The sequence below is a fragment of the Balaenoptera musculus genome, chromosome 8, assembly GCF_009873245.2.
Source record: "Balaenoptera musculus isolate JJ_BM4_2016_0621 chromosome 8, mBalMus1.pri.v3, whole genome shotgun sequence".
NCBI classification, from domain to species: Eukaryota; Metazoa; Chordata; class Mammalia; order Artiodactyla; family Balaenopteridae; genus Balaenoptera; species Balaenoptera musculus.
Genome location: NC_045792.1, coordinates 21,578,822 through 21,606,316, shown reverse-complemented (window position 1 = coordinate 21,606,316; position 27,495 = coordinate 21,578,822). Strand labels below are relative to the sequence as shown.

Sequence of the window (27,495 nt, the reverse complement as noted above, 5' to 3'; positions counted from 1 at the left end):
CCTAGAATTGTGCATTCATTTCCACAATTTTAGAACATTTTCATTACCACAAAAAAAAACACTGCACCCCTTAGCCATTACATCCCAATTCCCTCATCCCCCAAACCACAGGCAAGCACTAATCTATTTTAAGTTCCTATAGATTTGTTTATTCTGGATATTTCATTTAAATGGAGTCATATAGTATGTGGTCCTTTGGGACTGACTTCTTTTAATTAGCATGATGTTTTCAAGATTCATCCATGTTGTTGCACATTTCATTGCTTCTTTTCTTTTATTGGCAAGTAATATTCTATTTTATGGATGTACCACATTTTGTTTATGCATTCATCAGTGGATGGACATTAGGGTTGTTTCCACTTTTTGACTATTATGAATAATGTTGCTGTGAACATTCATGTACATGTTTTTGTGTGGACATATATTTTCCTTTCTCTTGGTTATATACCCGAGAGGAATTGCAGGATCATATGGTAACTCTATGTTTAGCCATTTGCAGAACTTACAAACTGTTTTGCAAAGTGACAGCACCATTTTACATTCCCACTAGCAGTGAATAACAGTTCAATTTATCCACATCCTCACACTTGTTATTTATTTGTCTTTTTTATTGTACCCATCCTGATGAGTATAAAGTGGTATTTCAGAGTTTTGATTTGCATTTCCCTGATGGCTAATGATGTTGAGCACCTTTTCATGTGCTTATTGGCCATTTATATATCTCCTTAGGAGAACTGTCTATTCAGATCCTTTGCCCATTTTTAAATTAGCTTACTTGTCTTTATTGAATTGTAACAGTTCCTTAAATTTAAATATTCTGGATACAAATCCCTTATCAGATATATGATTTGCAAAAATGTTCTCCCATTCTGTGGGTTTTCTTTTCACTTCCTTAATAGTGTCCATTGAAGCACAGAATTTTTAGCCTTGATGATGTCCAATTTATCTGTGTTTTTTTTGTTGTTGTTTGTGCTTTGGTCATATCTAAGAAACCATTGCCTAATCCACGGTCACAGATATTTATGCCTATGTTTTCTTCTAAAATTTTTATAGTTTCAGCTCTTTTAGATCGTTGATCCATTTTGAGTTAATTTTTGTATATGGTGTGAGATAGGAGTCCACCTTCATTCTTCTGCATGTGGATATCCACTTGTTCCAGCACCATTTGTTGGCAAGAAATTAACTTGCCAACAAGTTAAAAGAATCATCAGACAGATGTTTACCATGAAACTCAATGGTAATGTAAATGTCAACACTATGTCAAAAGATGTAGTTTGCAATGTACAAGGATGATTCTACCATCCAGTTCCATAGCAAATGCTTATATTTCCTTAGTGACAGCATTCCAGTAGAACCCCTTTAAGTAAGTTTGTTTATGTTTCTGTGTGTGGGTTTGGGCGCAGTAGTGTAGATGTGGACAATGAGTGGATTTCTAAATTCACTTAAAACCTTCATCTATTGAGTATATAGTTTGTACCAGGTATTGTATCAGGCTCTAGGAATGCAAAGATAGGTCTGCTACAGAGTAGAATTTCAGTAGTTGTTGAAGGACGGGAGAAAGTTTGGAAATAAGATGTAGTCCTTGCTCTCTAGAAAGGGGCAGAAAGATAATTATAATCTGAAATGCTATAACTGAGGCATAGCTGTGAAGCAAGTTAGGAACACAGAGAATTCAACATTTAGTTCATCCAACTGATTAAAAAAAAGAATTGAAGTGGAAAGCACCTGCAGGTTAGCTGGTAAAGTTGCTACAGTTTTGTGTTATTATTGAAACATGAAAGAAAAATGAAGTATAGGCATTTGGGTCTCATCTTCACTTATGATCTCCATTCATTTACTCTTTGGCAGAATAGTTTTTTTGCCTCTGATACTGAATATAGCTGCAGAGAAGACAGCTTAGAAAACGAAAGATCTAATTTCTCTCTAGTGCTTAAACCTTGGCAAATGGTACAAAATCAAGAAAATCATTTCTAAAAGATTAATGTAGTTGATTTTTTCCCTAATGTTTAGTTTGTCAATTTAGAAGATTACCTTTTAAAAATTACTCAGTTTCAGAATGGCATCCATTGTTTATGAGGTAATCTCAATATAGACATCAAGGACTTGGGCATTCTGAAAAACCACACTGTGGATTACGATTTTTAAGCTAACAAAGAAACCTACACTGTTTTAAACCTATCTTCTGTTTCCTGTGAGGCAAACGATCATAGTTTTCACTGTCACTGAACAACTGGGAAATTTGTTGGTGCTGGTACAATATAAGTATAGCCTCAGTCTGTCCTGACAAGTTTGTAGTATTGTACATTTAGAAAGGAATCGATAGTCTCCTTCTATTTCCATGTATTGTATTTCACACAGTTGTTATAAACAAAAAGGAAATCCAAGTCTTCATTGCCTGAGAACAGATTCTTTGATAGATATGTGAATTTTTTTGAAGTCACCATTGGTTCTTTGTTTTGCTATACTTTTGAGCAACAGAAAGGGATATGTATTTTGAATGAATTAATACCTAGGCTCCCATTATATTGACAACTCTTAAGACTTTTTATTACTTACGAGATAAATGAATCCTATGAATTCTAAATTGATTTTGTATATAATGTTTATTTTCTAGCATATCCAGGGTGAATCTTTGGTAGACACTTAACATGAGAATATCAGAAGTAGAAGGAACCTAAGAGACTATGTAGTCCAAATTTTCTCATTTTCTAGATACAGAAATGGAGGCCCAGAGGGGTGTCTGAATTACCTTAGGCTGCATGTCTCATTAGTAGTGGAGTAAGTCTCAGTACAAACAATAGGACCTCAAATAAAAATAATATTTTGCCTGTAGTTTGATTGCATTCTCTGAATATGAGTCTACTAGATGATGTAGATACATTCAACATTTGACTTCTCCACACATCTGCCAATTTTATAACTAAGAAAACACAATCTAATTACTATATACAGATATATACAAATGGTACTCTACATTAGGTCTCCATGAAAAACTCCTATTTTAAAAGAACGTTTACAGAAGAAAATTTGTCACTCTTCTTTGATTATCCATTCTCATGTTTAACAGCCGTCACTCTCAGAAAGATTTCCTTGTATGGGAAGGTTTCAAATTTGGAGTCCATGGATCCCTCAGGAATCCATGTTGGGGGTTTCTGAACCCCTTGAAGTTATGTTCATAATTTCATTCACAGCTTTTATAAATATCTTGAGGGATTAACCTGGATTCTCAGTCTATAGTATAGCTGCATTTCTTTTCGCCTTATCTTCTTTGGAAGACCCTTGCTATCCTCTGTATTATAACTGCATTACTTTGGAGATTTACTGTTTCCAAATGAAGAATTTAAGATCATTTTAACTTGTCTTAGTGCTCTTTCTTTTTTTCACATTTTTAAATCATTTTTATGGCTGTCTTTTGAACCCCTTCCAAATTCTTTGTAAACCTGAAAGCCAAGGAGCTCAGGATTAGAAATCATATGTTAATGAAGATCTTGTTTAGGCACTTGGATCTGCTGAGAGTAGTGTCAGAGGATTAGGAGGAGCAGAAGTAAGACTGCTGAGATAGGTCCAGGAATGTGGCCCCTGCTCAGGTAGACTAGGCAGACCCTCAAGGTCAAAACGGATCGAGGGTAAGGGGCCCAGGTCAAGCTTAAAGGATTGGGCGCATTTCAAAGTTCAAAGCATAGTAAATAGATCCTGAGTAAAGGGATTCAGGATAAGGAGTAGGAATCAAACCTAGACCTGAAGGTGAAACAGAATCCTGCAGAAAATTTGCATAGGAACAAACTGCCACCTTTCTAAGTAAAATCAACCTAATCTTCCAGAATTGAGACTCTTCATATGGGAACAGGCCGCTGGACTTTGCAATACAAATACTTGTCTCCTAGATTTCCCTTCACCCTGCAACCTCTACATTCACACTGGCCTAAGGATGTTAGATTCCTGAGAGTTGGGTTCCCAGGAGATGTGACTAATGGAAAACAGTAGGATAGGGCTTACGAGCTATAATATATAAAGTAGTTTATCAAAATCACTGGGGTTTGGAGGGATTACAGATTCTTCTGGGAATCTGATGAAAACTGTGGGCTTTCTCTTCAGAAGGAAGGCACCAAATACTATCATGTAAAAAATTTTATACAATTTAACCTGCCCTGAAACTGATTCATGGTTAATAACTCCTGATTGAGAAGTATGGTGTTCTATATTTCTTACCCATTTGTTTCCTGTTCTTTATTAATCTTTTACATAATTGTTTCTGTTGCTGTCTGAGGTATACTGAGGAGGTTTGGGCATTTAGTTTTCACATGTGAGCCGAAAGATTAATGGAGGGAACAGCAACACTGAGGCCATGTCACTGCTGACGACAATAACGGGAGAGATCCATGGGGGCATGGTGAAACTGGGGGAAAAGAACTGTGCCAAAGAAGTCTAGTACCCCCTTCTCACTAGATGATTTTTCTTCTCTTCCTTAGGATGATCTAGGTTTTATTAAGAAGCAGTTCCTTTATGAATCATGTAATGAGATACTGATACTGAGCCACTCGGTTTTATGTGGGGTTTTTTTAGAGCAGCATCCAGTCCCAAGCATGGCTGGCTTAGGCCCTCAGGCAGTGGGTGAGACTTCTGGCCAGGAAAGGGTGAGAGGGTAGAGCAGGAAGAATGCTTTGGTGACACAGCCTGAACTTCACTCATGGCTATTTGTGACTGTATTGTAAATTTTCACATTTATATCCAGTGGCAGTTCCTCTGACTCTATCTAGAGGTGTTAAATCTGTAAGATTGAAAATTTAGGGAGTAATTGTCGGGTTAATTCAAGTTGAATAAAACCTCACCACAAATTTTAGGTCCTGTAGAACAGAGTACCTGAATTATCCAATTAATCCTATATTTATATACCACTTAGAAAAGAAAAAAAAATTCTTTTTTTTTTTTTAAGTTACAGCAAAAAAAAAAAAAAAAAAATCTCTTTGGAAAAACAGATTCCCCAATGTGTAAATATTTAAATTTAAATGTCTATTAAATGTGTAAGAAATCTAGTCTCCATCTTGTGCTTTAACTACTTATCTTCTCCGTTTACTTGATCTCTTCAAATTCTGTCTGTCCCTGAAGCCCAGTTTGGGGCCTAACCTACCAATGAAATAGAACTAGTAGAACCTACTCTGATGACGTTTTAGAGTATAAAGTACATAATCCAGTCCTGCCTTTGGCATAGGGCCTGGCACATAATAAGCAGTAAAGCTGCAGTTGATGATAATGGTTATGAGCTGTTTTCCCAAATACTCTAGTCACCATTTAACCACCTTGTTCTCTGACCATAAAAAATACTTAACTGCCTGTACCACTTTTTGGCACTTACTATCTTAGTTTAGATGTTATTATTTTATTTCCAGAATAAGATTGCAAGCTCCTTGATAGGTAAGGATAGGCAATACAAAACTTGCTGAGTTGGATTGAAAATTGGCATTTACTTGCTTTACAAGCCATGTGGTCTTCATTGTGATCTTTTTTCCTCTACAGAAAATGAAAACACTAGCAGAAAGGAGGAGGAGCGCTCCGTCTCTTATCCTGGATAAAGCCCTGCAAAAGCGACCTAGTACCAAGTAAGTGAAAAGCTTTGTATTACACATTTGGTATGTGCTTCATTTCTTTTACCTGTGGGGTTTGTTTGCTTTTTATCAAGACCAGAATTCTCTGTTAAATAGTAGAAAATATTACCTCTGAGTTTATTTAATAAGGCCTATTCTTTATGTGAAACTTAAAGCCTTTTAAGAGCTGGTGATCAATTGCTTTAAAACTGATTCAGAAGTGAATCTTACATCACATGGTACACAAACATGCATGTTCCACACATTGTTAAAGTTTATTTATGGAAACAATTAGAAATCAGTACACTAAAGATAAGTTATTTTAACCACTATACATGTTTGGTTATGCACAAACTTTTGCTTACTTTTTATCATAAGGTGATGCCTGTGTATGGGTAAAATGCAAGTTTTTACCAATTTTAGATATGAAGAAAGATAGCCAGATTAAGATTATTAAAAAATTGAGTGTTGATTTCTTTTAGGCATTATTGGTTAGATTAATTAGTGATTAATTAGTGAAATTTAAAGTGGAAAAACAGGCTGTGGACATCTTAAGAGAGTCATAATACTTAGAAATTGAATGGCTATTCAATCATTAATTTATTCAATAATTTTTAATGGTATTTTAACTCAGAGGTATTTTATGTTCAAAGGAAACCTGTGATGATTTTCCTCTAATATGTGAATCCTTTCATGTAAAGTGAAGTCCTTATCACTTTTTTAAAAGTGAGGGTATATCTGATATTTCTATGACGGGTGTGCTAATTTAACATAAAAATCTATGTGAAGGCATGGAATTTTTTTTTCAGTGTCCAAAATAAATTATATAGCCAAATCCCAAAGAGTGAAACTTTCAAAATACCTAAGTCCCTCCCCTCTTAGTACTCAGCAAGTTCTCAGGCAGCTCCCCCAGCTGCCCACAAACGACACACGCTTTAGTCATTGGGTTGATCAGAAAATGTAAATTACTTTTAATAGATGCCTAATCAAAATTTAATTAGGAAGATATTCTTCTGCCAAATGAATAATACCGTAATATACTTCAGTGCCATATATAAATGACTTTTAGATTGTTTACGTTAGTATATCTTTGCATTCATGTGGATAAGAAAAGAATGGTAATATCTTCACAGTTTGACCTTGATTACCTAGAAAACTCAGGAGAAATTATTTTTTAGGGGAGGTAGACAGAGGAGGCAGAATTGTCTTTAATTCTACTATATATGTAAAAATAGCTTTATTATTCACTTTTTTAAAAACAGGTAAACAGTTTTAGGTAAAATTTTTTATTGGAAGTTCCTGGGATGAACATGTGTAAGCTTTTTAATTAAAAGTAGCCCTTATTTATATCAGAGAAGCTTTAGCCCCAAATCAGGGGTCAAATAGTGGCCCACTTACCTGCTAACCCAGGGTGAGGATTTACAACAGTATGCATGTAGGTACTGAAAGTTCATATAGACCATTGGTTCTCAACAGGGTGGTACTAACCTCCAGGGGGCATTTTGGAATTTTGTGAAGCAAAATGATTTAGGGGGCAGTCGCCAGAGTTACTAGACATCACATAATGCACAGGACATCCTATACAACAGTTTTGTGGCTCCTGCATAGTTTTTGAATGTCCCATGTATGGGATACTTGTGAAGGGGGGGAAAAAACTTTATATAATTATCTATGCCTATAACTATGTTTTATGTACAAATACAAAGTATTTTATATCCTTTTATGTAGATTTAATGAACACTAAAGTTTCCAGAAATGTAGCTACCTTGCATACCAAGAGATAATTGCACTTCGTGTTGTTTGGAATCATTTCAAAAAATCACTTGGCTTTACTTCATTTTCTGATACTTGTTGCATGGAATAGTTTCTTATCATCCTACTTATCTTAAATCTAAATATATTCATTATAAGTAGGTGTAAGCATCTGACTACTTCATTGTCTTTTAATATAGTCATGAATGAGCATATACATATTGAAATACATTATTTATTATTAATTACTTTCATTTCCCTTTATATTACTATCAGGGTATTTTATCGACACTTTTGAAATTCTGTTAAATATCTGTGAATTTTGTTTCAGGATAGAAAAGGAGGAATTGGAATAAATGTATATGCATTTGTCCTTTATATAACAAAGGGACATTGGATCTAGGATTGAGAATGACCGATAGAGATTAAGTGCCAAGTTAGGGAAAAAGCTAACACTTACCTGACTTACTGGGGTTGTTGTGAGTTAGAGAACCAATATGATAATATACAGCCATGTCCTTCCCCACTCCTGCCTCCCCATCACCTCTGCAATAATTGGTGCTTATATTAGAGTCAGTTTCCCAAATTCCTGCCTCAGAAATAGGGAAATATGATGGTTTTTTGGCAAAATAAAAAAGGAAAAAATTATATTTAAGTTGAAGATGGATATGTTTTAATCTTCAGTTTATTTCCTGTGAGTTTCTCCAGGTCAGTAGTGTGAGTGCATAGTGCAGGGGAACAGGACCTTCACCTATCTTTTAGAAATAATGCTTTTATGCTATGTAGTATTGGGTGGTTAATGTGTGTACCAAAAAAAAAAAAAAGCTATTGGGTGTTGAATGTGTACAAAATATTTGTAAGTAGTGTAATCTCAGGATTGGAAAGAACCTTAAAGGTCATCTAGTCTGGTGGTTTCCGAAGCTTTTAAAGTCAGTATTCTGCAGAGGGACACAGACATCTACATATTTTTCAAAAACTCTTCATAGTTGATTCTGATACACTCTTGGTAGAGAACCACTGTGACAGGCTACAAAAGAATCCTTTCATAAAAGAATGCTTTTAAAAAGGGAATACTGGACCAAAATTTTAAGGAAGTACAGAATTATAATATGTATTTCTTATAAAACAGTGTGGACATTATAAAACCAAAAGCAAAGTCCCCTCTCCATCCCCAGGGGTAACCATGATTAATCATTTGTATGTCCTTCTAAACCTTGTCTATGCAAGTGTGATTAGAATTTTTATTTGCTTTCTGTAATGTTTAAATTCTCACGTTAATATAGATAAATTAGTTCTTTGCATTTTCAAGTCTTGCAGTTTTTTAAAAAAATTAAAGATCAAATCCTATTACAACAACCATTCAAGAAAGTCTTTGAATTTTGACCATCTTTATATAATGTACACTCCTGAAAAGTTACATCAATCAGTTAATGAACTTGCTATTTTAAAGAAACTTTGTAGTGAATTGTTTTATAAAGTAAATCACTTCTTTTTTCAAAGTTGTTAAAAATAACTCAAATTTTCATAATTGGAATTTTGCTTTTCCATAATTTATACCCAGAAAACAAGGAAAATTTCTGAAGTCTAAGCTGAGCACACCTATTTGAAGTAGAACTTTATGCAACAAAATTCGAGTACCTAAAAAGAATCTTTACTATCTCTTTGCATGTAATATCATGGGAGCTAACCTATAAAAGATTTGTACATAGGGTGTGGACAGACAGCAAAGAAATTGAGTGTTTTATTTATTAGCATTGCATATTTCTTGAGTTAAATAAAGCCATCATAGCATTTCATATTTCTTGAGTTAAACCTATATTTGATTTTGGCTTTGCAGTAGAACGTTATTTCTACTGTTGTCCCCTAGTTAAGGTGTTATTTAGTAATTAATGACTTGTAGGTGATAAAGCTTTTGTCCAAAGTTTAGCAAACATCCACAGAGGATTTAATGGAATCCTTTCAATTTAACAGCTGTTGCATCTCAACTTTTATTGAATTTAATTAATAAGAGCTAGGTTTAAAAGAGGAGGAAATAGGTTAAGCGGTGACTTAAATGTGTTTATGTGTTAAACACAGTTTTATCTCCAAAATTCTTTGTTCAACCCATCGAGTTCATAAGGAAGGGGAAATTTAGAGATTTTAACTTTTGGGGGGGTTATCTGGACACCATTGATCAGCTGGAGGTGATTCCTCTAAGTAATTATTATATTAGCTGGTATAGCAGATGATACTTATCTTTCACACTTAGAAGGTTAGTGGTTTTCCAACATGGCTGCACTCAGCTGTTTTTACTCTCAAACACAATAGTGTTCAGTTCTGTGTTTAAGGATGACCTCACCTCATGTAATAGACATCCTCCTGGTAAGACTCTGGGCACCTATATTAGAGGGCTTAGTTTCCTTAAAAGTAAAATGAGAGTATTGAAGTTATTATCTGTTAAACCCTTCTACTTCTAGTTCTATTGCTATATAATTATGATTTGTTGAAATTCAATACTTCCTACACTTACTCTGACTTCTAAATCATTCTTAATTACTTGCAGTTTCCTAAACACAGTATACTGTCTAGCATTGTCTCAAATGTCACTTCCTTCAGGAACTCCTCTAAGCCTTTAAATAACATTCGTGCTCCTGTAGCACCTTGTATATCTTGAACCACAGCGCTCATCCCACTGCACTGGCATTACAGTTTATGTCATGTTCCCTTTAATGTCCCTGACATTTGTTAATAAAATAATGCCTTATAAATAATATCTGGTGTTCAATTATTATTTGTTGGATGAATCAGTGAATGAGCAAGTGATTCCATTTCCAAACTACAATAGGAATTTAATAAGTTAGCACAGTAGTTTCTGACTCTCCTGCCCTCCTTTGAGTAGCCAATACATAAAAGACCTTCCTTGTTCATTGGTATTATTTGTGAAATTCTGGCTAGGGAAAAAGGAAGATTACTTTTAACAAAATGATTCTGAGTTATTGTTAGGAAGTTATTTCATGCAGCAGAATACCACAAGAACTCATGTATGTGGTCTGTAAATACCACATATAGTGGCATTCTTGTGGTACTTCTTCATCATTTACTTAGGGATAAGTTCAAGTCATACAAACTTTTCTTCCAGAAATTCACTTGTTTTGATGTGGTATTCAGCCTACCTTGTAGAAAAATAACACAAAAATATACCCACTTTTGTTTTTTTTATTTTTTTTAATTTTTTTTTTTTAAAAGCACTTTTCTTTTTTATAGCTACTTTATTTATTTATTTTATTTTATTTTTGGCTGTGTTGGGTCCTCGGTCCATGCGAGGGCCCTCTCCAGTTGAGGCAAGTGGGGGCCACTCTTCATCGCGGTGCGGGGACCGCTCTTCATCGCGGTGCGCGGGCCCCTCACCACCGCGGCCCCTCCCGCCGCGGGGCACAGGCTCCAGACGCGCAGGCTCAGCAGCCGTGGCCCACGGGCCCAGCCGCTCCGTGGCATGCGGGATCCTCCCAGACCAGGGCCCGAACCCGTGTCCCCTGCATTAGCAGGCAGACTCTCAACCACTGCGCCACCAGGGAAGCCCCACTTTTGTTTTAAGTTACAGTGTTAGCACTTTCAAGTTAGTATTCACCCATCTCCATCCTTACCTCCAAATCAATTTATTGTGTGTGTGCTGCTTGAAAGACTTTGTAGTAGGTACTTTACATATATTACATTTTAAATCTCTGCTTATTGCTGCTGAGAGGAGAGAAAGGCAATGCCAAGGAAGTGTTGTGGTGCAGCAGGAAGTGCTTGGGCTTTGGCTGCATTCAAATGCTGGCTCTCCATCCTGATTTTCTGTGTGACCTCAGATAAATTACCTAATCTCTGAGTCTCAGGGTCTTCCTCTGTAAAATATGAATCTAATACTTTCATAGAATATGAAATGAGAAAATAAGTGAAAATGTTTAAAAGATTGACTTAGTTATTATTAGTTGCCTCTTTCATTCCCTTAGATATATTTCATTTTCAAGCTTTAAACCTCCTGAATTATCCAGTACCATTTGTTAATGAAAAGCACCTACTTTATTATCACAGCATTGTATGACTAGAAACGTATCATTGAGCCTGGCTCATTATATAGTAGAAATTGAGTCAAAGACTTGCCCTAGGTCACACAATTGATTAACATTAGAGATAGGAATGGAAATCCAGGTCTCTGATCTTGATGGAATATTCTTTGCATTACACAAACAAAAGGAATATGATATAGTATCTAAGAGCATGGAATCTGGAGCCAAACTGCCAGGTTTGAATCCCAATACTGCCCCTTACCAGTCATGTGATCTTGGGTAGGTTTTTAAACCAGGGATAATAATAAACCCTACCTCATAAGGTTGTAAGAAAGACTAAATGGGTATTATATATGTAAAACTTTTAATGTAGTCTCTAGCACATGATCAGTGCTTTTATATTTGAAGGCTATGTTGTTGTTGTAGTGGTAATAGTAGTAGTAGTAGTAGTAGTAGTAGTAGTAGTAGTAGTGGAAGCATTAATAACAGAAATAGAAGTTCATATTATCCTGGTAAAGAGACTCTTTGAGGACCATAATAGATGGAAAATTTTAAAAGATGAAAGATGCAATCTGGAAGCCAGCTAGACTCTAGTATTAAATTCATTTTAGCAAGATAATTATATTTCTAGGCCTGGCCTGAAGCAAGATTAGCTCAGAATATTTGGGATTTATTCCTGGTAGACCCTGACAATTCTTGAGGTCTCCCTAGGCAAAAATTCAAAGTATACCTAGGATGATTCTGGGAAATAAGGGCTTGAGACATGGAGGATTGACCTGCTTTGCTTGGCCACTTGAGATGAAGGGGCTCCAGGAGTGTCATATATGCCAAAGCTATGAATCAAGATTAGACACATATAGAATTAGCTAGTTTGGGGTAAGGCTACTAGGGTGAGAGAGCTAAAGCAGAAGCCATTCGAGACTAGGAAAGCAGCTGTTTGCTAACTGACTTCTTCCTTTTGGTCAGTTCACTCCTGTTATGTATGACTCACACACACACACACACACACACACACACACACACTCACTCACTCATATACACGCTAACATCGTCCTACTCAGAATGTCCCACATTGTGTTCTGCAAATTCCTCATCATTCCATTTCCTTTTTCTCTGTCATGTTAGCATCTAACATCTAATTAGTCTAAAGTGGATGATAACTTGCCATACTTTCAAATGCAAGGAGAACTTTTATACTCTGGAGTAGTTTACTGAGGATTGTGGTCAAATCTACTTTCATAAGAGAATGAAAACCTGCTTCTACCTGTGATAAGTGTAAACTTGACAGATACGGTCATTGAAATGAACTGAATGATCTCATAAAGGCCACCCTCATGCTGAGACTCTAAGATAGTTATGGTAACTGTTTGATAGAATTTAAAGGAAAAGTCAATTTAAAAGGGAAGTTACTAGACTTTCCTTTGGAATTCTATAAACCTTCTGTACCTAGATACAATTTTTTGATACAAGACTTTTAAATAAAATTTTAAATTTTAGAGGAATTTTTAAAAAATCTTTAAGACCTTTTCAAAATTACGATAAACTATACTGTTATATTACCTTAGATAAAAACCTGTATTCAGGTTTTTTTTTTAAGAAAAAAACACTATTCATTGTGCTGCCTTGCATTACATGCCAGTTGGCTGTAAATAAGGCCTATTCCTACAGTTTTGGACAATGTGTTCTGAGGTTTTAGGACCTGTAGATGATTCAAGGTATGTGATGAGCAGAACACCAAGTAGAAATTTAATACACGAAGATTACCAGCAGTCTACAGGGTCCCTTCTTTCCTTGCAAGGAACATTTTCCAAAGTAAAAATCAGATGTAAAGGAAAGAGATGGCAGCAATTGCTTTGTAAAGTGGCGAAGTTGGCAAATTTTTACCAAAATGGAATTCACTGCTTTGTTAAGCAAAAGGTTTCCCAGGCCCACATATCACTTTATTCTCTTCAAACTACTTTTCGTATTCTTTAAAAATGATCAAATACATCTGTTCCTGGTGTAGTATGCTATTTTCCTATTGTATTCTGGGAGGAAATCTTTAGACGATGTAAGTCTCTCCACATTCTAGTGAGCTTTGAGAGGGCCAAATTAATTTATTTCTGCACTTGCAGAACAGTACATCCGTTTAATTTCTCTATTCCAACTATAACCTAATTTGTTAATTGCAGTTATGATTCAGTTTTATCTTTCATTTTGGCACCAGGAAAGCACTGTCTCATTAGTGAATGTTTATTCACTTTTCCTCACCCCTCTCCACGGGGTTAGCAGGCTGTCCTAAGACATCCTTACTATATTGGGCTAAATACTGCCTTACCCTGTACATCTTGAAAGATTTCTCAGGGGAGCTTTGGAATTTCATGATTGACTTTCCTTCAAAGCCTTTAAAAAAGCAGAAGAATAATTGTTAGTATTATTGAGAACCTTCATACTATTATGGTTAAGAAAGTATGGACTATGGAGCCATTCTTCCTGGGTTTGAATCTGGCCCTCCTTATTACCAAGCATGAGAACTTTGGCAAGTTTCATAACCTCTTCAGGCCTCACTTTTCTCATCTGTAAAATGGGGATAACCTCATAGGGGATTAAAGGAGTTAAAATTGTAATATATCTGGCACATTTTAAGCATTATATAAGTTTTTTGTTAAATAAAATTATTAAAAATATATAAATCCTTGTGCTGCCATGTCACATAATGTCTAATTCTCTTAATGTTCAGGTATAGGTTTTTCTTCTACTTGACTACCTGCATTTTGAGTGAAAGGACCATGTTTTCTGCTCTTATATCTGCATATTTAGTGCTAGGTATAGAACAGATATTCTATAAATATTAGCTGAGCTGAATGAGTGATTCTTCCCCTAGCTAAGTAAGTCAACTCTCAGCTGGAGTAGAAAGAGGGATAAGAGTCCACTGCTGCCTGAGAAAGTGACACAGCCAGCGTCGAAAAGCTACACAAAGAAATGCCAATTCTGGAGTGACCAGCAGTTTAATGTTTGTTGATTTAATGCTCACATGTTTAACGTCTCAGCTGTATAATGAGTCACTGCCATTGATTCTCTGATGCATAGCTCCTGGTGTAATGAGAAGACACAGGGAATGGATTCTAGTTTCTGCTCTGTCAGTAATGACCCTGGTGGAGTCACCTAGCCTTTCTTCAACCAGGACTCTCTCCTTACCTTTCAGTGGTGGGAGGAGTGGGAGGGTTCAGTTGACTAAATCCTTTATATACTTTCTCCCACCAGCCCCCAACTGTACAATTTTGTGTTTCTTTAGGCTAACCATAACTCAGTCACAAGGAGAATGGAAAATAGTATGAATGCTTCTTACAAACCCTTTTATCACAACTCTTAAAACATGTCCAAGTGTGTGCCTGTCACACTACTAAGAAATGAGTATCCTCCTTATCCTCTTTTAGTGCAGAGGTCAAGCATTTGCTTATGTGGGATCTTTGGTCAGTTTATTGTCATAATGTCATTTTGGTAGCCAGTTCTCCATAATGGCCCCAATGATTCCTACCTCCTGGAATTCACATACTTGTCCAGTCCTCCCACACACATTGTATCTGAATTGATCTCTGTAACCAATAGGATATTGCAAAAATGATGATTTATCACTTCTGAGATTAGGTTATAAAAGACCAAGCTTCTGTCTCGATTGCTCTCACGCTTTCTCCATCTCTGTAATCATTTTCTCTGGGGGAAGCAATGTCCTAAGTAGCCGTCTACAGAGAGGCCTATAATGGGAGGAACTGAAGCCTCCAACCAACAGCCACGTGAATAACCTTGCAAGTAGATTTTCAAACCCCAGTCAAGTCTTCAGAGATTGCAGCCCTAGCTTTACTGCCACCTCGTAAGAAACCTGAGCCAGACTCACCCAGCTAAGCTACTCCCAGGTTCCTGACCCTTAGAAACTGTGTGGGATAATAAATGTTTGTTGTTTTAAGTGGCTATGTTTTGGGGTAATTTGTTATGTAGCAAGTGATAACCAATACAGTCATCTTCAAGTCATGAAACTAGCTTTCTAGAACGCGTCTCCTATATATCTTTTATGTATTCTTACTGCTAGAAGTGGAAAGATGGAAACAGATACTGTTCCCATTTATAAATGAAAACGCTCATTCCCCAGATCATGTAATTTGTTGGAAAAGGGGCCAGTTGACATTCTTTCTTTAAACAGCTTTATTGAGATACAGTTCATACCATTTAATTCACCCATTTAAAGTGTACAGTTCAGTGGTTTTTAGTATATTCACAGAGTTGTGCAGCCATCACAACTTTTAAAGCATTTTCATCCCTCCTAAAAGTAACCCCATAGCCATTAGCTGTCATTCTTCATTCTCTCCCATGTCCCTTCTTTCCCTATCTCTAGCTTTAAGCAGCCACTGACTTCCTTTCTGTCTCTATAGCTTTGCCTCTTCTGGACATTTCATATAAATGCAGTCATGCACTATGTGGTCTTTTGTAACTGGCTTCTTTCAGTTAGCATGAAATTTTCAGGGTTCATCTATGTTGTAGTTTGTATCAATACTTCATTACTTTTCTTTGTTGTTAATATTTCATTATATGGATAGATACAACAGTTTTGTTTATTTGGTCATCAGTCGATGGACATTTGGGTTATTTTCACCTGTTGGCCATTATGAATAATGCTGCTGTGAACATTCATGTGCAAGTTTTTATGTTTAATTTCTCTTGCATATATCCAGGAGTGGAATTGTTGCATCATATGGTAACTCTATGTTTAGCTTTTGGAGGAGCCAAATATTTTCCAAGGCAGCTGCACCATTCCTACCAGCAATATATGATGGTTCTGACTTCTCCACATCCTTACCAATCCTTGTTATTTTCCATCTTTTTACCTATAGCCATCTTGGTGAGTGTGAAGAGGTATCGCTTGTGGTTTTCATTTTCATTTCCCTTATGACATTGAGCATCTTTCGTGTGTTTATTTTCCATTTGCATATCTTTTGGGTGGGAATTTTCCATTTAAAACTTAGAACATTTTTAATTGGGTTATTTGTCTCTTTATTAATGAGTTGTAAGAGTTCAGTATTCTTAATATTATGTGTGCATATGCAAAGCAAAATACAGGATTGTAGCATTAATTTGTAGCTTCCAAGGCTCCCAAAGCACTTGAGCCTGAAACATCTGGAAGATCAACCAAGTTTCAGTTGTCTAATTCATTTTGTATCCATATAACTTTGGCTTGGTCTTTTTTTTTTTTCCATTGAGACTAACCCTTCAGTTTTTGGAAAAAAATAATTTCTGCAAGGTGAATCCAAAATGGTCCTGTGGCAGGTTTCTGTGATGCATACTCTATAAATTAACATTAATTTAGGACATTTAATAATCCTAACTTTTTTGATAATTATGGTTTTCTAGAATAGCTGCTTTTTTGTTTATTTTCTACAAACACATTTTTTAATAATTATAAAGTTAATATACTTGTATTTTAGAAAATTTGGAAAATGCAGAGAGGTACAAATAAAATTTTGGTCTGCATTCCTAGATATCAACCTTGACACCTTTTTCTGTCATTTGACTTCAAATTTTATGTATTTTATGACTGAATCATCAACATGATCATAAATAATGCTTTATACGGTAGAAACATTCCGTACTTACCATATTTGTCTTATATATGTAAACATTGAAGTAGAAAGAGGGAAACAAAGCAGCTGCCTTAAGGCATGAAAGAAGGCTTCAAAGAAGCGATACAGTATATGCTGAGTTTTAATGGATGAGTAGGAGTTCTTTAACATAGGAAATGGGTGACATAATATTCTAACAATGAGAACTTAAGTTAGAGCTCAAAGTTTCTAGAAAGGAGTGGAGATGGGGCTAGTACAGTAAATAAAGATCAGACTGGGAACAACCTTTGTCAGGCTGAAGACTTTAGATTTCTGGGTAGTAGGGAAATAATATAAAAAAATCAGTCAATTATGTGATTTAACTTGTGTTTTTGAAAGAAAGCGCTATCAAAGAATTGATGGGAAGAGAGAGATGGGCAAGGCAGGTAGAGAGATTATTTAAGAGACAGTTGAAAATAATTCAGGTAAATGATAATGAAGTACTTATACAGTGAAGGGAAAATTTTTAGAGACATTTAGGAATGAGAATCAATAAGATTTGGGTGTAAGGAAGTGAAAGGAGTTAAGAATGAAGTTTCTAGCTTTTGAATACTGGATCGATGGTTTCGAACATAGTAAATTTTGAGGTGTATGACAAAGTGTTAGTATTAGCAATACTGATAAAAGGTATAATTTAAACTGAGTGCTTACCAGGTACCAAGTTCTTACTTAAGTATTTTATGCATGCATTTTGGGGTAATTTTTTCATTTTACAAATAAGGATATTTAATCTTAGAAGTTTAAAATAATTTACTTTAGATCTCACAACTATTAAGTAATGGAGTTTAAATTTAAATCTACTTCTCTCTGGCTTTAAAATTCATGACCTTACCCAATATATTATACTGCCTCAATAAAAGCGATTCAGTTTTGAGAATTTCCTATCTCATAAGATATATAAAGAACATTTCTAGAAGCTAAATTTATAAACTTCATTGTAACTATTATAATCTCATTGTAACCATTAGGTTCTGTCTGGTGTGGCAGATCAGAGATTATCACTTTAAATGAAAATGATAGAATGGTTCCGAAATTATTCTGCCACTTAGCAAACATTGATTTTTATCTAACTAACAGAGGCTAAAAATTCCTATAAATTACAAATTTATAAATTTGTAAAAATTATAAATTATGTTATTCTTTTTTTACTTAATGTTGGATATTTTCTAGTGTAAAGCAGGAAGTCGAAATGTTATATATTTTATTTTGTATTACTTGTTTTTGTTTTCATTTGGACTCTTTTTTTTTAAACATCTTTATTGGAGTATAATTGCTTTACAATGGTGTGTTAGTTTCTGCTTTATAACAAAGTGAATCAGTTATACATATACATATGTTCCCATATCTCTTCCCTCTTGCGTCTCCCTCCCTCCCACCCTCCCTATCCCACCCCTCTAGGTGGTCACAAAGCACCGAGCTGATCTCCCTGGGCTATGCGGCTGCTTCCCACTAGCTATCTATTTTACATTTTGGACTCTAATTTTTAATGTTAACTTGTTTATTGCCTATACCAGAGAATATGGTTGTACGGTATTTGATTTTTAAATTTTCTTTATGATTTGACACATAGATTTTTAGGAGTTTTACATGTATGTTGAAAAGTATGTTACCAGTTATGTAAATCATCAATACCTTCCTAATATTTTGTCCTCATCTTCTGTCACTTGCTAAAAGAGGGGTGAAATGTTTCCCACTTCAGTTGTGAACTTATAAATTTCTTCTTGTTAGTCTATTAGTTTATTGCTTTATGTATTTTGAACCTGTATTGTGAGGTCCGTAAAGCTCAGGGTAGTTATATCTTTTTGGTATATTGTAACTTTTATCAAGTGGAAATATCTCTGTTTTATCCTATTTATTTCTTTTGGGTCTGTATTCTTTAGCTAAGTGAAATGTTTTTGAGATTCATCATTGTTACATTTATTAGAAGTTTGTTCCATTTTCTTGTCAAGTAGTATTCCATTGTATGGATATACCACAGTTAGCTTATTCACTCACGTGTTGACGGGCATTTGAGTTGTTTGCAGTTTGGAGCTATTATGAAGAAAGCTTCTATGAACATTTGTGTGTAGGTCTTTATGTGGGCATATGTTTTCACTCTGTTGGGTAAATACCTAAGAGTTGAATTACTGAATCATATAGTGTTTGTCTAACTTTAAATTGCCAGACTGTTTTCTATAGTGGTTGTACCATTTTACATACCTGTCAGTAATGTATGAGAGTTTGAGTTGCTCACATCTTTCCCAAAACGTAGTAAATGACTGTTAAAAAATATCTTTGGTCTTTCTAGTGGGTGTGTTGTTGGTATCTCATTATGGTTTACATTTGCATTTTCCTGAAGACTAATAATATCGTGCATCATTTCATGTAATTATTGCCTATTCATATATTTTTCTTTGTGAACTGATCTGTTTAAATCTTTTGCTCATTTCTTTATTTATAAACCTAGGGAGTTGAAAGAGTTCTTTATATATTCTGGTTAAGTGTTTTGTCAAATATATATGGTGAAAATATTTCCTCTAAATCTGTCTTTTCACTTTCTTAACATTGCTTTTTGAGGAGCAAGAAGTTTTTTATGATGAAGTCTAATTTTATCAAGTTTTTTCTTGGTTTATACATTGTGTGTCTTATCTAAGAAATATTTGAATGCTTGAAAGTCTCAAAGATAGTATCCTATGTTCTCTTCTCTTAGGCCTGTGATCAAGTTGGATTTAATTTTTGTATATAGTATATAAGGGTAGAGGTTTATTATTTTTCCTAATGGATATCCAGTTGTTGCCATACCAATGATTGAAGAGAGTTTCTTTTGCCAGTTGGATTGAGAAGAAGGACATATGTTTTCATTCTGGAACCTTTGTCAAAAATCAATTTGCCATATATGTGTAAGTCTACTTAGACTTAATTTTGTTCCATCAGTCTATATGTCTGTCCTTACCAGTATTATAGTATCTTGATTCCTGAGCTTTCTAACAGGTCTTTTATGTTTTTTATTGATATTTTAACTCTTTTTATTACATGTTCCATTTAGTCATTGATAATATACAGAAATACAGTTGATTTTTTGTTTATTGACCATTAATCCCTTGATCTTATAAATTTACTTATTAGTTCTATTAGCTTTTTTAAAAGATTCTATTAGCTTTAATGTAGATTTCTCAGGATATTCTGCATACACACTCATTTCCTATGTGAATAAAGACATTTTTACTTCTTCCATTCCAATCTGTTCGATTTTTTAAAAAATTTCCTTTTCTTGCCCTAATGTACTGGCTAAAACCTCTGGTATATAGTTGAACAAAAGTGGTGAGAGCAGACTTACTTTTTTGTTCCTCTTCTTAGGAGAATACTAAGTCTTTCATCATTAAGTTTGATATTAGCTAGCTACAGGGTCTTTTTGTAGATGTCCTTTATTAAATGCAGGAAGGTCCCTTGAATTCCCAGTTTTTGAGTGTTTTATCATAAATGAGTGTTGAATTTTGACAAATGCTTTTCCTGCAACTTTAAAATGATCATATATTATGATTTTCTTCTTTTAGTCTTACTAAGGTGGACTACATTGATTTTTTAAAATGAACTTTTAATTTTAGAATATCTTTAGATTTACAGAAAAGTTATAAAAACATTACAGCATTTCAGCATATCCTCCAACCAGTATACCCTATTGTTAACATCTTACAGTACTACAGTGCATTTGTCACAAATAATGAGTCACTATTAATACATTGTTATTAACTAAAGGCCATACATAATCAGATTTAGTTAGTTTTTAATTAATGTCCTTTTTCTATTCTAGGATTTCATCCCAGATACCATATTAGATTTAGTCATTATATCTTCCTTAGGCTCCTCGAGACTGTGACAGTTTCTCAAACTTTTCTTGATTTTGATGACCTTGAAAATTTTGAGGAGTATTGGTAGACAATTTTGAGGTATTTTGTAGAATGTTCTTCAATTTGGGTTTGTCTGATACTTTCTTGTAGTTAGAAAGGGGTTATGGGTTTATAAAATACTTTCAGTCCATATGCATGAGGGATAGGGTCTGCAGTTTTCCTGTCTAGTTTGGGCATCAAGGTGCTGGTGACCTCATATAATGAGTTGAGAAGTGTTACCTCCTTCTTTGAAAGGGCATGTAAAGGAATGTCATTATTTCTTTCTAGAATGCTTAGAGTAGAATTTACTAGTAAAGTTACCTAGCATTTGAGTTTTCTTTCTAGGTTTTAAATTATGATTTTAATTTTTTAAATAGATGTAGAACTATTTGGGTATTTTATTCCTTCTTGAGTCAGTTTTGATGATTTGTTTCTCTCAAGGAATGTGCCCGTTTCATCCCAGTTGTCAACTTAATCACAACAAAGTTATACGTAATATTCTTTTATGTTTTTAATGTCTGTAAGTACTGTAATGATATTCTTTCTTTCATTCTTGGTATTTGTAATTTCTAAATTCTTTTTTTTCTTAGATTAATCTAGCTAGAAGCACATCAATTTTATTATCTTTTCAAAAAAATCAGCTTTTGGTTTTATTGCTTTTCTCTGTTGTATGTTCACTTTCTATTTCACTGATTTTTTTGCTTTTGTTTTTGTTTTTAAAGATTTATTGGAGTAAAATTATGTACAGTAAGGTGCCCAGATTTAAAGTGTGCAGTTCACCCATTGAACCATCACTACAATCAAGATAACGAACAGTTCCATACCCTTCAAAAGTTTCCTTGTGTGCCTTTGTAATTCATTCTTTCCTGCTACCCTACCAACCTGTCCTCAGGCAATCAGTGATCTATCAATATTGATGTCACTATTAGGTTAGTTGGCATTTCTGAGAATTTTATATAAATACTATGTTCCATTTTTATTGCTGACTAGTATTGCACTATGTGGGTATACCACAATTTATATATCCCTTTTACCTGCTGGTAGGGTTTTTTCCAGTCTTGTGATGAAAAATAAAGCTGCTTTATACATTCATATACAAATATTTACGTGTATTTGTATTTCATAGTTTTTTGTTTCTTGGTAAGTATCAAGAAGTAGAATAGCTTGATTGTATGGTAGACGTATTAAGAAACTGCTGAATTGTTTTCCAAAGTGGTTGTACCATTTTATATTCCCACTAGGTTATGAAAGTTATCATTGCTCCACATTTTCACCAACATTTAGTATGGTCATTTTGTAAATGTTCAGCTGTTTTTGTATGTGTGTCATATCTCTGTAGTTTTAATTTGTATTTCTCTGGTTACTAATAAATTTAAGTGTCTTTTCATGGGCTTATTTGGCATCCATATATTATCTTTGGTAAAGTGTCAGTTCAAATCTGTTTATTTTGTATTGGGTTGTTTGTCCTCATTGTTGAGTTTTATGTATTCTTTATAAATTCCAGATATGTACTGCTTAGTATGTTAGTCAGTAACCAGTGGGAATTTACATTTAAATTAATTAAAATTAAATATTCAATACTATAAATTCGGTTCCCTAGTCACACTAGCCACATTTCAAGTGCTCATTTAGTCATATATGAATAGTAGCTACCTGTTGGACAGTGCAGATATAAAATAGTTCCATAATCTCAGAAAATCCTCTTGGCAGTGCAGTTCTAGATATAAGTTCCTTTTTGAGCATATGTTTTGTGACTATCTTCTCCTGGTATGTAGCTTGCCTTTTCATTATAATAACACTGTCTTTCAAAGAGCCAAGTTTTAAATTTTGATGAAATTATCATGTTTTTTCCTTTTATACATTTGTGCATTCTGTGTTCTATTAAAATATTTTTTTTTAGATCCAAGGTCAAGATTTCCTCCTATGTATTATTTTAGAATTTTTATAGTTTTAGATTTTACATTTAGGGCTGTGATCCATTTTGAATTAATTTTTGTATGTCAGATGAGATCAGGGTTGATGTTCATTTTTATTGCATATGGCCAACCAGTTGTTCCAGCACCATTTTTGTAAAGATTATCCTTTCCTCACTTACAGTCTTTGCACCAGTGTCAAATAATCATTTGGTTATGTAAATGTGTGCCTACTTCTGGATTCTATTCTGTTCTCATGATAGTATCACACTGTCTTATTGTAGCTTTAAAATATGTTTTAAAATCAGGTTGTGCAAATCCTTTAACTTTTTTTCTTATTTTTCAAAATTGTTTTGGTATTAGGTCCTATAAGCTTCCATATAAATTTTTAAATCAGCTTAACAATTTCTTCAGTAACATTGCTGGGAATTTAATGATGATTGCATTTCATTGACATCAGTGTGGGTAAGATAGATGTTTTAGCAATATTGACTCTCCCCATCTGTGAACATGGTATCTGTTCATTTATTTCATCTGCTTTTATTTCCCTCAACGATATTTTACAATTTTCAGTATCTTGCACATATTTTGTCAAATTTATCCCTAGGTATTTTATATTGTTTGATGGTATTGTAAGTGGTACAGTTTTTAAATTTCAACTTCCAATTGTCCTTGATAATATATAAAAAAAATCATATATGTAGATATATATATACATGTATGAGAGAGAGATTGTATCTAGCAACCTTATTAAATTCACTATTAGTTCTAGTAGTATTTTTTGGTAGATTGATTAGGATTTTCTACATAAATAATCATATCATTTTTCACTCAATGCCCCTTATGTTAATGAGGTTTCTCCATTTTGGCTGTTGGAAACATGAACTGTTTGCACCCCTCTGAATTCAGGGTATTGTTCTACCTGCCTTTTCCTGGTGATTATTTCCCCAGCCCCGGGTCATTTCCTCACACATATACACTGATCAGTTCTCAGATGAAACCCTTTGCAGATCTCTAAGCTCTGTCTATGGACAGCTCTTTCCTCATTGGTACTCTGAATTCTAGCCACTCTGGCCTCTTCGAATTCTCAACTCCATCTCCTCAAGCTGGGCTGTATTTGGCTTCCTCTTCTCTGCATTGTGGAGCGTAATCTGTCTTTAGGCAGCAATCTGGGACAATCTCAGGGCTCACCTCATTTGTTTCTCTTCTCTTAGGGAATCACTGTTCTGTGTTCCTGTTGTCCAGTGTCTGAAATGGTTGATTCCTTTTTTCTTTATCTTTTCTCTTCTCTTCCCTTCTCTTCTCTCTCTTTTTTTGTTTGTTTGTTTGTTTAAATTATTCTAGGATGATAGGGAACAGAAATCTCTGTTTTGATGACTTCTGCTCTTATCTTTATTATTTTCTTCCTTTCACTTATTTTCAATTTTATTTGTTCTTTTCCTAACTTCTTAAAATGGAAGCTCGGCTTATTGATTTTAAACCTTTCGTCTTTTCTAAAATGAGATATTTTTCCTAAGCACTGGTTTAGCTGCATTCCACAAATTTCGATATGTTGTGTTTTCATTCTCATTTAGTTCAAAATGTTTTTCTAGTTTCCCTATGATTTCTTCTTATACCCATGGTTATTGTTTTGTGTTGTTTAATTTCCAAATATTTCAAGACTTTCCTGATGTCTTTTTGTTATTGATCCTAATTTAATCTGTCGTAATTAGAAAACATACTCTGTATGATTTCTGCAACTTATCTATTAGGATTTTAAATGGTATTGTACTGGGTCTATAGAGATCAATTAGAATGGAATTGATATCTTAACAATATTGAATTTTCCAATACATGAACCAGATATATTTCTACATTTATTTATACCTTCTGTAATATCTATCAGCAGTGTTTTATAGTTTTCAGTGTACCAGTATTTTACATATTTTGTCATATTTGCCCCTAAATATTTCATATTTTAATGCTATTTGTAAACAGTATTTTTTATTTCTTTTTTCAAGTGTTTGTTGCCTGTGTGTAGAAATACAACTGATTTTTGTAGATTGTACATTGTCTATCCTGCAACCTTGCTAAACTCATTTATTAGTTTTAGTAGATTTTTGTTGATTCTGTTGAACTTTCTACATAGACTATCATGTTGTCTATGAACAAGATAGTTGTACTTCTTCCTTCCAATCTATATGCCTTTTATTTCCTTTTCTTGCATGATTTCTCTGGCCAAAACCTGCAGTACAATGTTGAAGAGAAGTAGTGATGGTGGACATCTTTGTCTTATTCCTGATAATAAGAGGAGAGAGGAAATTATTTTCTGTTCCTAGATTGCTGACTTTTTATTGTGAATGAGTATTGAATTTTGTCAAATGCCTTTTCACCATCTATTGCGATGATCGTTTTTTTTTTTTGTTTTTAGTTTGTTAATATGTGAATTGTATTGAATGATTTAAAAATGTTAAAGCAACTCTGCATTCTTAGGATAAACCCCACTTTGTTGTGATATAATAACCTTTGCATAATATAGTAATATAATATCCTAAAACTACTGGTCTGTAGTTTTCTTTACTTGTAATGTCTTTATGTGGCTCAGGTACCAGGGTAATGCTAATCTCTATGAATGAGTTGGGAAGTTTCTCCCCTTCAGTTTTCTAGAAGAGTTTGTGTAGGATTAGTATTCTTTCTTAAATTTTGGTAGAATTCACCTCTGAAGCTGTCTGGGCCTGGAGTTTTGTTTTGTTTTGTTTGTTTGTTTGTTTTATGGGAAGGCTTTAACTACATATTCAGTTTCTTTAATAGGACTATTCATTTATTTATTTCTTTTTAGTAAACTGTGGTAGATTATGTAGTTCAAGGATTTTTTCCATTTCAACTAAGTTGTCAGATTTATAGCCATATTATTTTTCATAGTATTCCCTTATGATCTTGTAGAGTCTGTAGTGATATTTACTCTTGAATTTCTTATACTAGTAATTCTAATACTAGTGTACTATATAATAGGAATATTAATGTCTTTTCTCTTTTATTCTTGGTCAGTGTAGCGAAGGTTTAACAATTTTTATCATTATTCTCAAAGAACCAGCTTTTGGTTTCATTAATTTCTCCTATTGCTTTTCTGTTTTCTGTTTCAATGATATCTACTTTGGTCTTGAGTATTACCTTTCTTCTGCTTATTTTGGATTTAATTTGCTATTGTTTTTCTCAAGTTTCTTAAGTAGTTGTGTTAAGGTCTTTCTTCTTTTCCTAATATGGGCATTGAATAGCATAAATCTCTCAAGTGCTACTTTAGTGGCAACCCACGAATTCTGGTATGTAGTGTTTTTCTTTGCGTTTGAAAACACTTTCTAATTTCCATTTTGATTTATTATTTGATATATGTGTGGCTTAAATGTATAATTTTTAGTTATGACAAGACGTTCTTGGTTCGACTTAAGTACTTCCTTCCTCAGAACTGGAACCAGGTATTTCTCCAAGACTATAATCTAAGCACTAAGGGCATTCACTGCTAGTAGGTTGGTCATCATTTCTAGGTCTTTTCTAGTGTATATCATAAAGAGAATATACCTTCTTTAGAGACAAAATATGTCATAACTGAATATAAATTTATTTCCAACTCAGATTCAGGACTACAGGTGTTTTACTTAACCTAGTCTATGTTGATATATATGTTTCCTTTCATGCTGAGAATACCACTTTCAGTGACTCTGGGAATGTATGAAATGGAATATCATATAATTATATTATCTTACAATATATACACAACTGTTTCAGAATAACATCAACACTACTACCCTCAATATGATTACTGGAAATAGTTGGATTTTTTAAGCAATTATCTTTATCTCTATGGCATATCCCAGTAGTGATGTACAGTAATATTACTGTTTTTTAAAGTCACCTGGAATAGTTTTTCTCTATGTGATTATTTTGGCTAATTTGTTTTGATTTTCCTTTTATACTTTTATAGTATTTAAAAACTATACAGTTTTATAAAAGTTTTATAGTTTATACTTTATAATTTTATAGTTTATAGTTTTGTAAAATTTTTTAATAAAATTTGTACAGTTATGTAAATATTTACATAGTACAAGTTGAATCTCTTTTAAAACAAGATATATTGAAAGAAGCTTAGTTTCTGTTTCTGTCTCCTCAACCTTGGTTTTTTCTTCCCTTTACCATTGGTAACTTTTAAAACATTCGAATTTTTATATAAGCAGATATGAATATATATGTATATATCCTCTTTCTTAAACAATAATATATACTTTCCACCCCACTTTTTTTTTTTTTTTTTTCAGCACATTTCATTTATTTATTTATTTATTTATTTTTTAAACATCTTTATTGAAGTATAATTGCCTTACAATGGTGTGTTAGCTTCTGCTTTATAACAAAGTGAATCAGTTATACATATACAATATGTTCCCATTTCTCTTCCCTCTTGCATCTCCCTCCCTCCCACCCTCCCCATCCCACCCCTCTAGGTGGTCACAAAGCACCGAGCTGATCTCCCTGTGCTATGCGGCTGCTTCCCACTAGCTATCTATTTTACATTTGGTAGTGTATATATGTCCATGCCACTCTCTCACCCTGTCACATCTCACCCCACCCCCTCCCCATATCCTCAAGTCCATTCTCTAGTAGGTCTGTGTCTTTATTCCCGTCTTGCCACTAGGTTCTTCATGGCCTTTTTTTTTTTTTTTTTCCTTAGATTCCGTATATATGTGTTAGCA

At 34.0% G+C, this 27,495-nt stretch overlaps 1 protein-coding gene across 2 annotated transcripts in view; it reads left to right on the top strand.

Annotated features, from left to right (window-relative positions):
• Positions 1 to 27,495, top strand: part of ARHGAP20 (Rho GTPase activating protein 20) — a 140,181-nt gene that overhangs the window by 11,706 nt on the left and 100,980 nt on the right. For both annotated transcript variants that reach the window (XM_036862206.1, XM_036862205.1), the window contains exon 2: positions 5,515 to 5,597. In XM_036862206.1, coding sequence (XP_036718101.1) covers positions 5,515 to 5,597 — 83 coding nt within the window. The remainder of the gene's footprint in view (positions 1 to 5,514; positions 5,598 to 27,495) is intronic.